Here is a 16,467-nt window from a genome sequence, read left to right on the forward strand (position 1 = left end):
TGGGCTACCTGTCTGGACCACTGTGCTCTTCACTGATTGTGACTGTCTGCTGGGCCTGGATGTGTGTGGGAAGAGCCAAGCTGTGTACAAGGGTCAGCTTCCAGTAGCTCTGAGCTGAGCACAGATCAATAAAAGGTCCAAGGCTCTCTGAGGTTGGTATCTACCTGTTGGCTGCTCCACCACCTCCTGAAGTTGCCTGGACTTCCTCCAGAGCCTTTTGAAGAAAGACTGTAGAGTGGGCCCAAGCTGGCATGCCCACTGTCCCTTTCACTCAACATAAGCTCAGTTGGGTGGGGTGACTGGGTCAGGAGGATGGTGCTAGTGGGTCCCCTTCTTAGGGGCAGCATACCATAATCTTATGTTAGCCCGGCTGCCATGGCTCAGTGGTTGAGCAATTAATAGGGAGATGTGGCCCCTACTCCAGAACCATAGGCGAGAATGGTTGTAGGTGAGAATGGCAACAGGTGTCTGACCAACGGGTTCAGTAACCTTGGTACTTGGGTTTTGGCTAAGAAATAATTTAAAGTCCAGGCCCAAACTGTAATTTATTAGGTAAATTACAGAGATAGAAAAAGTAATTCCTAGAATAAATGGGCTTAGCAAACAAATTCTAGAGGTAAAGGAAGGGCCCGTGGAGCTTGAGAGTGAGGAATCTAATGGTAATGTGCCTGGGAGGGGGAGGGGGAAAAGGGAAAGGAAATAGAGAGGGAAGGGAAAGGCAGGAGCATGCTGCTGGGAGGGAGAGCGCATTGGGTCTTCTATCCTAAGGGTTTTAAGGGCAGCAGTATTAGGGAAGTCCCAGGGAAATATCTTAATAGAATATTCGGAAGTTTTCCAAGTGTGTCCATTCAGGGTTGTGGTCTCCACTGATTGATTGGCCCGCACCAGGGCAGGGGGTCATTATTATTCCATGCAACTGGTCCTGATGCCAGCCCTGGCTGGTTTTGTTGTATATCTGGGCCTGGAGCTGAGATATAACTGAGGCCTAGATGCTATCTCTAGGGAGGAAAGGTCAGGGGGTCCAAACCTCAGGACCAGCGATATGCTAGAGGATGAAAAGTCACCCTGAGGGTGAGGTCCCATCCTGCAATTGATTGTCCAATGCTAGGCACCTGGGGCTTTCTCTTGCTCTGCTCATGTCTGCCTAACTGCCTACAGCAATACCACTCATTCTCTGCTAGATTCTCCAACTCTACCTCCCCAGGAGGAGTGCACCACTGGTTCAGGTTGGGTGCAGCCAGCTGTTCCCAACTGCAGAAGCAAGATCAGCAGGGTGGTACCACCGGGATTTGGGAAAACAGATCACAATAATCTTATGTTAGCCTGGCTGCCATGGCTCAGTGGTTGAGCATCAATCTATGAACCAGGAAGTCACGGTTCGATTCCCAGTCAGGGCACATGCCTGGGTTGTGGGCTCGATTCCCAGTGTGGGGTATGTGGAAGGCAGCTGATCAATGATTCTCTCTCATCATTGATGCTTCTCTCTCTCTCTCTCTCTCTCCCTCTCCCTCTCTGAAATCAATAAAAATATATTTTAAAAAAGATAATCTTATGTTGGGGGAGGCACCAGCCAAGCCCATGGAAGGGGAGAGAGAGCTTTTTACACCTGCCCTTCTCTGTGTGGCCGCACCCACTGGAGCCAGGACCAGATCCTCTGAGGGTGACATTCTCCTCTCTGAAGTTTCCAGCTCTTTGAGGCCCTTCCTTCCCTTGAGGAACTGAGCTCAGTAGAGTGGGGCCACCAGGACTTGGGAAGAGAGATCAAGACAGTCTTCCATTGGATGTGGTGCTGTCTGAGGCTGCAGGTGGTGGGGAAGACTGGCCCCTGTTCCAAAGCCTCACGGTTCACTGTCTGTCTGTATTTCTCTGTTTCTCCAGAGAAAGAGCACACCAAACGTCCCTGTTGGGTGCAGCCAACAGTCCTTTCTGCTGGACTCAAGCTTGGCAGGCTGGTGTCGCCAGTATTTGGAGGACCCGGTTAGTGCACTCCCTAGGCTGCTGGTGAAAATAGTTATAAATTTTGATGTCGTCTTTGTTATGCCTGACAGACCCTTGTCCTTGAACCTCGTGACACTTCTCTAGCCATCTCATTTGTCAGTCCCTTGAAAACTTTTATAACAGGGTGTTAACATATTTGAGAAATCTCTGAGATAAAACTAAAGAAAAGCTGATCTGCTAAGAGAAGATAACATATTATTGTTTTAATTTGTCTGAATTTTGAAGCCCTTTTTAAACAAATTATCTACTAATGTCTTTTGCCTTCTTATCTGTTGGGATCCAATTTTAATGATCTGAACAATTTCTTTATATATTAAGGCTATTACTCCTTTGGCAAAACACTTACATGAAATATTTGTCATTTGCTTCACTTTGACAGCTGTCAACATGGTCTCTTCTAACTGGTTTATCCTCTTCATTCTTCTCACCAATCATGGGTAATGCCCAAGTATAGTTTCTCAGTTCTGTGTTCTTTCCCTACTTCAACAACTCTCAAAGTGTGGTCTGGGGATTCCTGAGACCCTTTTGGGGATCTGCAAGATCTAAACTGTTTTCATATTAATATTAAGACATTATATTCCTCATTCACTTTCATTTTCTCATGAATATACAGTGGAGTTTTCTAGAGGCTGTGTGACAGGTAATGATGTCATTTCTCTGATGATAAATGGAATATGTGAAGCATAATCCAGCTGTCTTCTATTAATGCAGACATCAAAAAAGTTTGAAAAATGCCTCTCGCTAATTTGTTTTGTTTTGGAATATATGGATTTTTAAAAATGTTAATATTAACATATAGTGAGTTGATCATTGTTATATATAAATACATTAATAAATATTTATTTTAAACATTCCCAGGTTTTAATTACTAAAAGAGTAAATATCTTTAGATAGAACTCATATAAATAAAAACTCTTTAGGCTCCTCTATAATTTTGAAGACTAAAGAGATCCTGAGACTAAAAAGTTTGGGAACTGCTGTTCTGTTAATGCTTCCTTTGATTTCTGTCTTTTCTCATAACCCCTACTCATCTATGAGGATGACTCACAGATGAAGACCACGCTTTGAGAAGAAGCACTATTTTTTCCTTCTAAGGCTTTTAATCCACAGTTCTGACAGGTAGAGAAGGTACCCTGGGTTAAGGATTGGTCCAAACCTCCTAAATAAGCATCTTCTATGTCATCTCAGAGGTTACACTTGATGATTCACATTTCATTTTTCTTTTCTAAATAAATTAACTAAAACTGGAATTAGAGTATAAAATATATTATTTACTGAGATATCCCATTGTGTTAGGCACTTAAGAACACAGATTTAACACCTCTCCTCAACTAGTTCAAAGTATAGGGGGTAGGAAAAAGGTGATTTTATGTGTGTACCAGTTCTTATCATCTTCAATGTTATACTTAGGATTGTCCTCATGGTTTGTTTTATTTTTAAAAAAATATTTTTATTGATTTCAGAGAGAAAGGAGAGAGGAAGTGAGATAGAAACATCAATGTTGAGAGAGAATCATCGTTCGGCTGCCTCCTGCATGCCCCCTACTGGGAATCAAGCCTGCAACCCAGGCATGTACCTTGACTGGGAATTGAACCATGACCTCCTGGTTCATAGGTCAACACTCAACCACTGAGCCACACTGGCTGGGCTTCATGTTTTATTTTTAACTAGAGGCCTGGTGCATAAAATTAGTGCATGGGAGGGGGATGTCCCTCAGCCCGGCCTGCACCCTCTCCAATCTGGGACCCCTCGGGGGATGTCTGACTGCCTGTTTAGGCCAGACATCCCTCTCGCAATCCAGGACCACTGGCTCCTAATCACTCACCTGCCTGCCTGTTTAATGCCCCCAACTGCCCTCCCCTGTTGTGTAATTGCATTATGTAAAAGTTTTCTCCTCAACTAGATCATAAATTCCTTGAGAGTAGTGACAAAGGTAACAAATGTTTTTTGTATCCCCAATTCCCTACCCTCATAGTAACAGGCATAGCTATATTGAGTGTCATCCATATAAATTTGTTGATTAGCTGGTAACCCTTCCTTTCTGACTGGAATCCTCCTCAATAAGCATTTATTGAACATGTACTCTGGAACACTAAAGTTGTTGTAACAACAGAAATGAGAAGGATATGGTGTATGTATGTAATCACAAGACCCAGTGAAAGAGATTATGCAATCAACATAGATGTGTGAACAAAGGGAGTGTGGAAGGAAAAGCCTGTTTGAACTGGCCCTAGATGGACTCAATGGAATTTTATGAGGTCGAAAAGAAGATGGCGTACTGGATGAAATTCGTGATAGAGTATGTGGCCTAAGCAAAGTCAAGGAGTCATAAAAGTACATGGCCTTATGAGGAGTATAACAAATTTGTAGTAGGAGGTAAGTCTATCTGGGTAGATGGGATCTATATTTGATTGGGCCCTGAATGCCATGAAAAGAAATTTAAACTTGACCCTACAAGCAATGGGGAATCAGCTTATGATTTCAAGCAAGAAAGTGACAAAAAGTGCCTTTAAGCTGAAAGTGTTAGCTATGTAACACATCCACCAAAACAACATTTTTCTCTGACTGTTTTCTTCCCCAGGCCTCCATTATATGACAAACCCTATTTATAATCTACCAGTTGGGATAATAAATCAAATTCTCTTACTTTGTTCTTGGCCTACTGTAAAATCTGGCTGACCTCAGGCTTGTGGCCATCTAGAGGTTTGATTTATTCCAGATGTGCCATTCTCTAGAACGACATGTCCTAATGAAGCCCCAAACTGTCATGGAAAGAGCACTGGACTTAGAGTTCAACTAGATACGATTTCAAATCTCAGCATTAATGAACTTTAAATGATTTCCTGATTTTTTTGATGCTTTAACTTTTTCTCTTGAAGCTCTTAATATCTGCAAAATAAAATTAAAGACTGGCCCTGGGTGATTTGGCTCAGTGGATAGAGCATTGGCCTGTGGACTGAAGGGTCCTGGATTTGATTCTGGTCAAGGGCACATGCCAGGGTTGCGGGTTTGATCCCCGGTGGGGGGCATGCAGGAGGCAGCTGGTGGATGATTCTCGCTCATCATTGATGTTTCTCTCTCTCTCTCCCTCTCCCTTCCTCTCTGAAATCAATAAGAATATATTTAAAACAAAACAAAACTCAAAGACTGTACCAGAATGAATTATCCCTGGGCAAATATCACTTTGAGTTTTACTGATTGTATTTATTTCCTTTGTTGAACTCCCATTTATAACATCTGTTTTGCTTGATTTACTTGCTTCTTCTAATTTTCTTTTGTTGACTATTTCTATGTACTTATTAAGGAAGCACTTTATAACCCAAACAGTGAACCAGATAGCTGCTCCAGGAAATGTTTGGAATGAGGCAGCTCAATTTAGCTGAGTTGTTCTGTGTCAGTGGGTTACAGGAAGGAGTGTGTAAGGTCCCTATGGGGAAACTAGTGAGTTTTCCAGCTTCCCCCTTGTTGAATTTTCATCTTGTATCATCATTATTTTGTTTTAATGAATTCCCAGAATAATAGTTATACCCATCTGAAAATATGACTATAGGACATGTCCCACAACCAAACATAAATTATTTTTGGATTCCCCATACATTTTCTTTCTATGATTTGTGTGGCTCATGTAGAGTTGCTAGAACTATGTATTTTAAATAATTTCCTGAATGAGACATGTAAACAGTGGAGAAAAAGGGAAAGGATTCTGCATTATTTTTCAAATTGTCTTCCTCTCTTTCAGTACTAGTTACTATATGGAATTCATGGGCATTTAATAAAATTAAACAAAAAGAAAACCTCCTGCCCCAATTGGTTTGGCTCAGTGGATAGAGTGTCAGCCTGCGGACTGAAGGGTCCTGGGTTCGATTCCGGTCAAGGACATGTACCTTGGTTGCGGGCACATCCTCAGTAGGGGGTGTGCAGGGGGCAGCTGATTGATGTTTCTCTCATGATGTTTCTCTCTCATCGATGTTTCTAACTCTCTATCCCTTTCCCTTCCTCTCTGTAAAAAAATCAATAAAATATATTTGAAAAAAAGAAAAAAAAAAGAAAACCTCCTGAGGTATGCTACCCTGTTAGACTCAGTTATTCTCATCAACTAAAATGGTGCTTGTTTTCAGCCAAGATTTCTAGAAACCTGGAATATATATTCCTGACATTGAGTGCTTTTTGTAGGTTCATTGAATGTAGTAAATCCCAGAGTTAGACAAATGTTAGCTGCAAATATTGACTCTAATGCCACCTGCATTTTAAAAGGAAAGTTGATGTGGGAGGATGAGGGCAGGGAACATGCCTTCTTTGCATTTTAATTTTTGTACTCAAGTTAATGTTATTTCCACTCTCCCTCCCCCCGCCCCACATCCCTGTTGTTATTCTGTTAAGTTTGGAGTAGCTACAAAAGTGTCAAGTGGAGTTCTTGGGAATTTAGGACTGGAGGTTGAGGTAGAGGTGAGAGCTAGAGAGATAGTAGATTTCCTTAAAGGGTAAAATTAAGTACAGTAGCCCCCCCCTTTATATAGTTTCACTTTCTGCATTTCAGTTATCCATGGTCAACTGTGGCTCAAAAATAATAAATGGAAACTTCCAGAAATAAATAATTCATAAGTTTTAAATTGCACACCATTCTGAGTACCATGATGAAATATTGTGCCGTCCTGCTCCATCCCACCCTGGGTGTGAATCATCCCTTGTCCAGCATACCCATGCTGTATCCACTACCCACCTCAGTTGCCATATATGTTGAGAGAGAGAGAGAGAGAAAGAGAGAGAGAACATAATCACATACATTTTATTACAGCATATTGTTATAATTATTCTATTTTATTATTATTGTTGTTGTTAATTTCTTACTATGCCTAACATAAATTAAATGTTATTATAAGTTTTATGTACAGGAAAAAAAGTATGTGAGGGTTTGGTACTATCTGTGGTTTCAGGAATCCACTAGGGGTCTTGGAACATATTCCCCATAGATAAGGAGTGGGGCTTTTGTAAATCAGAGTAAGGTCGGGAAGAAGCTATTATCTCAGTCAGATCCAGAGCAAAGTAGAAGAGATTTTTCCCCCTTAAAACTAGAGTAAAGACGCTTCTTCCTGAATGATAAGGGGGCGTGGGCAGAGAGATTCAGGATTTCTTTTGTGTTGTTAGTAATAGGAAAAACTGCTAAGGATCCTGTGGTTCCACAGCTGAGACAGGGAATTTGTGCATTGTTGCAGGAGGGCTTGGAGAAGGGGAGTGAAGGAAGCAGGATAGAGCCGGGGGGAAGAGTCGAGTGAGGATAAAAGGATTGGGGAACACCAAAGGAACTCTACTAAGATCACCAAGCGTGAATTCTTTTTTTAAAAAAATATATTTTATTGATTTTTTACAGAGAGGAAGGGAGAGGGACAGAAAGTTAGAAACATCGACGAGAGAGAAACATCGATCAGCTGCCTCCTGCACACCCCCCACTGGGGATGTGCCCGCAACCAAGGTACATGCCCTTGACCGGAATCGAACCTGGGACCCTTCAGTCCGCAGGCCGACGCTCGATCCACTGAGCCAAACTGGTTACGGCACCAAGCGTGAATTCTTAGTGTCCTAGGACTCACCTGATCCACATAGCATAGTTAGAGATTTTGTAGCTGAAGAAATGGTTTGATGATCAATGATTTTGTACATTATTAATACCTTTGGGTAAATGACCCTACCTTCCCTTTATGATCACATCAGCATGGTAATGTTCCTGGGGAACCTATTGTTTACTTCATATCTGCACAGAGTTCAAGTTATTTGTGCATATTGGTAATGTATTTCTTTGATTTATATTCATCCTTATCTGCAAGTGAATGGAAGGTTTCCCTTGGAGTATCTGTTCTCTTGGTTTCAACTATCACCTTGATGTTGAAAACTCCCAAGTCTTTGTCTTCCAATCTTCATCTCATTTATCCTAACCAGCATCATTTTTGTATCTGTCCCACTATCCCACAGTGATTTGTACATAGGAGGTGGTTCATAAATGTCACTCACACTTAAGTCAGGCTGATCTCTTTATTACCAGTGAGGTATTGTGAAACTGAACACATGATTTAGAGTTTAACTTTTTTTTAACACTAACTGGGCAAGTTACTTAGCCTCTCTGAGCTTTAGTTTCCTTATCTGCACTAGGAGTGATAATGCCATAACATAGGGACTTTGAAAAATTAAGTGGAAGAGTTCACTTTAAGCACATAAGCCTGAAAATTGATAAGCACCTGGTAAATGTCAGTTCTTTCTCCTTTATGCTCAATGTTTAAAATATTGAATTTATCTGTTATGATTCCAATTTTCAGGCCTATTGCTTAATTTGTCCTATTTAGTTTTTACCATTTTCATCACACATGATTCTGATAACCCAGAGTAAGAAGTTTTTTTAAAGTGTTGGAATACCTCAAAAGGAATATTATTTGCCTAATCCAATAGAACTTTCCTGACTATGATTCTCAATCAAGATTTCATTTAAAAAAATTGGAGGGGCCCTAGCCACTTTGGCTCAGTGGATAGAGTGTTGGCCTGCAGACCATGGGGTCTGGGGTTCAATTCTGGTCAAGAGCACATTCCTTGGTTGCAGGCTCCTCCCTGGGCCAGGCCCTGGTTGGGGCTCATGCAGGAGGCAACCAACCGATGTGTTTCTCTCACATCACTGTTTCTCTTCCACTCTCTCTAAAAGTCAATGAAAAAGTATCCTCTGGGGAGGATTAACAACAACAACAAAATGCAGGGGAAGAGGGTAGATAATGTAAAGTTGGCTATAATGATGGTTTTTAAAAATCGATAAACTAAGATTTTTTAAATAAAATTCATATCTGAAGGTTTGCACTTGGGATGTCAAAAATGTTTCATCTTTCATATTAAATTCATGAGCAGAGAGCAACATTGGATAGCATAATATGCCTCTTTCCCCTAGTATTTCTGTTCATTTATGTTGTGTTAGGAGCTCTGGGAGACTCAGAGGCATAAGATAATGTTTCTTGACTCCCAAATGGCCACCACATTTCTCAATACTGATGTGTAGTTTTTACTTCACTTGATTACTTGTGAATTACTATGAGTTTTGTACATATGTCCTCATTTGGTGTGTGTGCTTGCATTGTTCTAAAAATAACTGCTTTCAGCTACATGTTAAGGGTAGAGGTACATTACATTTAGAGGGTAACTGAATATACTAAGTAGTTTGCATGTCTGTATTGTCAAAAGAAGAGTATGAAAAAAAGACATAAGAATAAATATAACCCAAAAGGCGAAAACTACCCACATGCCCATCAACTGATGAATGGCTAAACAAAATGTGGTATAGCCATACAATGGGTATTATTCAGTCCTAAAAAGGAATAAAGTACTGATACATGCTATAATATGAATAAGCCTTGAAAATATGAGAAGTGGAAGAAGCCAGACTCAGAAGGTCACATAGTGTATGATAACATTTGTATGACATATCCAGAATCAGCCAATCATAGAGACAACAAGAGAATGGAGGTTATATGGTGCTGGGGTGAGGATGGGGAGTTATACTTACTGGATACAGAGTTTCTGTTTGGGGTGATGAAAATTTTCTGGAAATTGCTAGTGATGATGATTGTGCAACATTGTCAGTGTACTTAATGCTGCTGAATTGTCTACTTTAAAAATGGGTCAAATGGTAAATTTTATGTTATGTGTATTTACCACAATTTTAAAAAAGAATAAATGTTAAGGAGCTTGGAGGTCATTATAATAAGCCTCCTGTTTTTCTTTCTACACAGGAGCCATGGATAGTAGAGGCTTTCAGCAGGGGTGTTTCAATAGCTTCCAGAGCAGCTCCAGTGATGAAGACTTGGTGGACATACCAGGGACAGCTATGAATTTCTCCCTGAGAGATGATGTTCCTCCCTTAGATGGAGAAATAGAAGGTATCATTGTTGCTGATGACAATTTATCTTTTTAAACTTATTTTTAATGTGCATATAATAAAATTTATTTTCTGGTGCATAGTCCAATGAGTTTTAACCCATGCATAGATTCTGGTATCCACCACCATCAACAAGATACAGAACAGTTTAACACGCCCTTTGTAGCCAGACCTCCCTACTCCCAACCCCTGGTAACCACTGATCTTTTCCCTTCCCTTATGGTTTTTCATATTCAAGAATGTCATATAAACCATGGCTGGTGGGCTCAGTGGTTAGGGCATCCACCCAGCCAGCAAAGGGTCACGGGTTCAATTCTGGTCAAGGGCACATACCTGTGTTGCAGTTTGATCCCTGGGGCCCAGATGAGGATTAAAAAAAATGGAGCCGCATAGTATGTTACCTTTCTTTTTTTTAAAAAAATATATTTTATTGATTTCAGAGAGGAAGGGAGAAGAGAGATAGAAACATCAATGATGAGAGAGAATCATTGATCAGCTGCCTCCTGCACTCCCCCTATTGGGGATCGCAATTCGGGCATGTGCCCTGACCATGAATCGAACCATGACCTCCTGGTTCATAGGTCGATGTTCAACCTTTCGAGACTGACCTCATTTACTCAGCTTAACACCTTGGAGATCCATCCAATTTGTTCATTCATTTTTCTGGCCGAGTAGCATAGCATGGACTGGGATTGCTGGGTATGTTGAACTTTATAAGAAACTGCCAAACCATTTTTCAGAGTGACTGTACCATTTTGCATCTAAACTAGCTATGTATGATAGTTCTATCTGTTCAACATCTTCAACAGTTCGGTATATTTCGTAATTTTTATCTTAGCCATTCTAATAGATATGTAGTGTTATCTCATCATGGCTTTAATTTAATATCCCTAATGCCTTATGATGTTGACCATCATTTTATGTGCTTATTTGCTAACCTTATGTCCTCTTTGATGGAGTGTCCAAATCCTTTCTCCTTTTTCTTTTTAAATCATTGGGTTTGTTTTTTAGTATCTGGAATACATTTATACAATGAGAATTCCCCTCATCTATTCTTTTTTTTTTTTTTTGGTTGTGATTAATTTGTTATGCTCTTGTCAATTCATTTTTTAAAATTTCTTTATTGATTAAGGTATTAACTTTGGCTACCCATTAATATCATTCTTTTCGATGGCTGCACACAATTTCATAGTATAGTTGTATCATGGTTTATTTAACCAAGATCTTATTGATATATATTTAAGTTTTTTTCCAGTGTTTTGCTATTACAAGCAGTGCTGTAATGAAAAACTTTGTGTGTTCATTACACACAAATATCTTCTATGTATATGAAAGTGTGTCTGTGCCATGAGCGTATAAGACTGCTTATTTTTCCACAACCTTACTGGTACTGAATATTATAATTATTTTTTCATCCTTATATGTTATGATAGGTAAAATAAATAAATAAATAAATAAATTCCCATTATTGATTTAAAGTTTGCCTTTTTAAATTAATGAGGTTGAGCATATTTTGATGTTTACTAATCATTTAAATTTCTTTTTTGGAAGTTTTCTGTTTACATAATATTAATATTTTGTCTAATGTAGGTTAAATATATTTTTTCCCATTTCTGGTTTGCTTTTATTAACTTTATTTTTTAATTTACAAATACTCAGACAAGGGAGACAAAAGAAAAAATATACCAAGGGGACTACATCAAACTAAAAAGTTTTTGCACAGCAAAGTAAAAAAATAAAAAAATAAATAGACAGCCTACTAAACGGGAGAACATATTTACCAATAATACATATGATAAGGGGTTAACATCCAAAATTTATAAAGAACTCACACTACTCAACACCAAAAAAACAAACAAACACCAAACAGTTCAATTAAAAAATGGGCAGAGGATCTGAATAGACAATTCTCCAAAGAGGACATAGAGAAGGTCAATAGACATATGAAAAGATGCTCAATGTCATTAATTGTCAGAGAAATGCAAATTAAAACCACAATGAGGTATCACCTCATACCAGTCAGAATGGCTATCATAAGTAAATAAATCCACAAATGATAAGTGTTGGTGAGGATGTGGAGAAAAGGAAACCCTCATGCACTGTTGGTGCAGCCACTATGGAAAACAGTATGGAGGTTCTTCAAAAAATTAAAAATGGGACTGCATTATGACCCAGCAATGCCAATTCTAGGTGTATATCTGAAGGAATCCAAAGCACTATTTCAAAATAATATATGCATACCTATGTTCATTGCAGCATTATTTACAATAGCCGACCTATGGAAGCAACCCAGATGCCCATCAGTAGATGAGTGGATAAAAAAGCTGTGGTACATATTTACAATGGAATATGGCCCGCTCATAAAAAAGAATGAAATTTTACACTTTGTGACAGCATGGATGGACCTGGGGAGTATTATGCTCAGTGAAATAAGTCAGCCAAAAGAAAGACAAATACCATATGATTTCACTTACATGTGGAATCTAAAGAACAAAATAAATGAACAAACTAAACAGAAACAGATTCATAGATACAGAGAACAGACTGATGGTTACCAGATGGGAGGGGGTTTGGGGGGCTGGGTGGAAAAGGTGAAGGGATTAAGAAGTACAAATTGGTAATTACAGAATAGTTTCAGGGATGTAAAGTATAGCATTGGGAATATAGTCAATAATATTGTAATAACTATAAATGGTGCCTGGTGGGCACTGGACATATTCGGGGGGGGGGGTACTTTGGTTGTTCACCTAAAACTAATATAATACTGTATGTCAAATGTAATTGAAAAATAAAAAGTATCTAAAAATAAAGGAAAATAATCTACTTACCATGAGCAAAAGAATCTATAAATATTTTAAAATTTTATATAGCTAGGTATATCACCCTTTTAAAAAATATTTTTCAGATTATTACAGATGTTCCTCTTTCCACGCCCCCCCCCCCCATAGCTCCCCTTATCACCCTTTTCTTTGGTCACCTTTGAGTTCCTTGTTGTAATTAGAAAGGACTTGAATTACTTTAAGATTAAATTTGTATAATTACTTAAAACTACTTTCTTTTTTTAACTGATTGGAATTGCCATTCTCAAAGGGAACCAGAGACTACTGTCAGAATTCATTATTTAGCAAATTTGTACTAAGAACATATCTTATTGTAGATTCTTTGCGAGGTCCGGCAATTTGCAAGGCTTTAAGAAACCATCCCTGCCTTAATTCTAGCTAGCTAAACAGACCCCTAAGGACTTACGATAGTACCTACCTCTTAGAGTAGCTTTACAGTCTTAAATGAGATAATAACATATACAGTGCTTATAACTGTGCCTGGCATTGAGTTAATGCAAAATAAAATGTTAGTTATTACTCTTATTATTTTTAAATTTCTATTATAACCCTCTAAGTGTTATAACTCTTATAAGAACTTAGTAGAAGAAGCATTCTGTTTTGTGTACACGTGTGTGAGTGTGTGTGTGTGTTTGTCTGTGGAAGATTTAAAAATAGTTCATGTATTTGAAAAGGGAATTAAAAGATTAGTTATATGGTAGGAAGAAGAGCATTCCAGGTAGAAAGCAAGATTTTACAGGAATATCAACAGCAATAATATACAGAGATATAAAAAGGGCAGAATATAAGGCTAAACAAATAAGTTGGGGCCTTGGATGTCATGCTAAGAAGTTTGAATTAACTTCACTGTCATTGTGAGGACAAACTCCTTCACCTATTCATTCAACAAATATGTTTTTGAGCACCTATATGAACCAGGCACTATTGTAGGCACCGGGGATACAGTGGTGGAATTAATTTAGATAAAATCCAAGATGACCTGGAATTTAGATTTAGTTGGATAAATCAGTAAACAAACAGATTAGCTAGTTAATTACCCATTGTGATAAGTAGTACTAGAATGAAAATAAACAGAATGACAATAGAAGATAACACTAGTTAGAAAGGTATGAAAACTGCAAGCCAGTCAGGTTTCACTTATCTGTGGAATCTAATGACAAAACAAAGTAAGAAACAAAATAGAAACAGACTCATAGATACAGAGAACAGACTGACAGCGGTCAAAGGGGAGGGGAATTGGGGGTTGGGTGAAAAAGGTGAAAGGATTAAGCAAAAATAGACAGTTTCATAGAACAGTATGGTGATTGCCAGAGGGAAAGGGGATTGGGGGAGGCAGAGGTGGGTAAAGGGGGAAAAATGGTGATGGAAGGAGACTTAACTTGGGGTGTTGAACACACAATACAATATACTGATGATGTATTTTAGAATTGTATACCTGAAACCTATATAATTTTATTAACCATGTAATCCCAATAAATTCAATAAAAATAAAAATAGGAAAAAACAAAAAACCCTGCAGGTTCAAAAGGATAATAAGAAATTTGCCTAGTAAAGATATCTCAGGAAAGCTACAGAAGAGAACCCCTAAATTTAAAATTCATAAAAGAAATCATGATTTGGTATTTGATGAAAAATCATCATAAGGGACAAATGTTTGTGTGCCACTTCCACTTATGTATAGTTATAGCCACAGTGAGTCAGTTATAACAATTACTGTCTCTAGTAAAGTGGTCAGTTAGGTTTTCCATAAACTTAAACTGGCTACCTCTCCTTAAGCCTTCTGGCTAAACCAGAGTAGTTTAGCTTAGTTATATCAGCATTACTTCTTTTTTTTGGCGGGGTGGGGGGGGAGGGCGTTAATCCTCACACGAGGATTTCATATAGCATTTGGATCATCAAACTACTTTTTGTGTGTTCACTTTGCTCTCAGTAGGTGATTGGGGGAAGCATGTACCCCTTTGTTCCCATATAATAGACTAGGAAATTGAGGCAGACAAAATTTTGGCATTGCTTGTGATTGTAGAGTGTTTTTATGGGAGTAGCCCTTCACCACTTTTCACTAGTCTTTGTAGGAGAATGACTGCTTGTGGTTTACAACATCTGACCATAAAAGAATTATGCTGTTTTCCATGAGTCATGAAAACCAGCAGTCACTCTGCAGCGATATAGCTTTCTTGTTTTTCTTTTTAATTGTTCTGACTTTATTTGATGTTTACATATGGGATTTCCTAGTAAAAATAACAACAAAAAAGCTCATAAAGTTTTTGCTATTTGGTGGTGAAACTGCGCATAGAATACTACATTTTGTACCTGGCACAATAGCATATACTAAAAAGATAAGTTAAAAGGAGCTTGAAAGTCAGTAGAAGTGGTTCTTGTTTTCCAGATGACTAGAGGGATTGATTTATGAGGAATGAATAAATAAATTATGCATGACATGGTTAAATGCATCTGAGGTGGTGTTATAGTAGTCTATAAATTAGAAGAAACATAAACATGGAGATCTGAAAGAAGGGGAGAGAAAGGAAAATAGAAAAAGGGTTTGAGTAACAAGAAAAAACTCAGAGCTATTCTCATATTCCATCTGTTCTCACTTGCCTGCCTCAGCAGCCTAGACCTCGAGGTCAAGAATTCATTCATTCATTTATCCATTTATTCATTTAATATTTATGGGGAACCCAGATATGAACCCAACACTGTGTTGTTTTAGTAATGCTCCTTGATTCCCTTCTTTACCTCACTTCCTTGTGTTTCTACCTAGTGTGCCTTGCTACTACTTTCTGTTGAATGAGGAGACATTCCTGGCAGAGAGCAACAGAGGTAAAGGCACAGCAGCATGAGATAGTCTTTTCTGTTCAAGGAACCAGAGTCTGCGAGTCAAAAGTCTAAACCTCCCAGGGTTGGGATGGTGGCAGTTGGAGCTGGAGGGAGGAAAGCAAGGGGTAGGGTGGGAGATCTAGTTAGAAATCTAGATGGGGTCCAGATAGTGTATGCTTTTGGGCTTTATCTTGTAAGCAAGAAGCCATCAAATTATTTAAAAACAGAGGAATTATATGATTGGATTTGTGTTTTAGAAAATTTATGGCAGTGTGGAGGATGGATTGGGGAAAGAGTAGGTTGGAGACTGGAAGACCAGTTAAACTGATATTTTTAAACAATCTAGATGAAAGATCAAAAGGCCTGAATTAAGACAACTGGAATGGAGAGGAAAGATTAAGTTCTGGAGAAATTTCAGAGGAGGATTTGATAGGATCAACTAGATATGGGGAATAAACTAGAAGAGAGTCATGAGTGACTTCAAAGCCCAGGCGGAATATGAGAACAAGTCATGGCCCCCTACATGTGACAATGTGCTTAGATCACCCATGAGCTTCAACAACCTTCTAACGTCCCAGGGAAGGAAAAACAGTTTTGAAATGAAAACCATGCGGGTACATGAAATCCACCAAGTTAGGTTGTGAAATAGTTCTGTTTGTTCTGCCACGCTATCAAAAAGGATCATACTATATCTCCTGAGAGAAATGGAAAACATCTTGGGCTCCAGCTCATGGAAAAACCTACCATCATCACCTCAGTTAGCCTCTCCCAAACTGTCTGACTCAAGCAATTATGTGGATGGGGCCGGGAGGACAAGGAAAGGGAATTCAGAATCCATCACCTTCATAATACTCACACTTTTCTAAACACTTAGCCTGGGAGAATGGCAATTATAGCTGCTGCTCC

At 38.8% G+C, this 16,467-nt stretch overlaps 1 protein-coding gene across 2 annotated transcripts in view; it reads left to right on the forward strand.

Annotated features, from left to right (window-relative positions):
* CLCN5 (chloride channel, voltage-sensitive 5) overlaps positions 1-16,467 on the forward strand; it is a 158,526-nt gene that overhangs the window by 94,849 nt on the left and 47,210 nt on the right. Inside the window, exons 4-5 of one of the 2 annotated variants that reach the window (XM_005864537.2) lie at positions 1,879-1,977; positions 9,759-9,905. In XM_005864537.2, the coding sequence (XP_005864599.1) occupies positions 1,879-1,977; positions 9,759-9,905 (246 nt within the window). The remainder of the gene's footprint in view (positions 1-1,878; positions 1,978-9,758; positions 9,906-16,467) is intronic. The other variant, XM_005864538.2, reaches the window with a different exon arrangement.

Source organism: Myotis brandtii, unplaced genomic scaffold (genome assembly GCF_000412655.1).
Source record: "Myotis brandtii unplaced genomic scaffold, ASM41265v1 scaffold1875, whole genome shotgun sequence".
NCBI classification, from domain to species: Eukaryota; Metazoa; Chordata; class Mammalia; order Chiroptera; family Vespertilionidae; genus Myotis; species Myotis brandtii.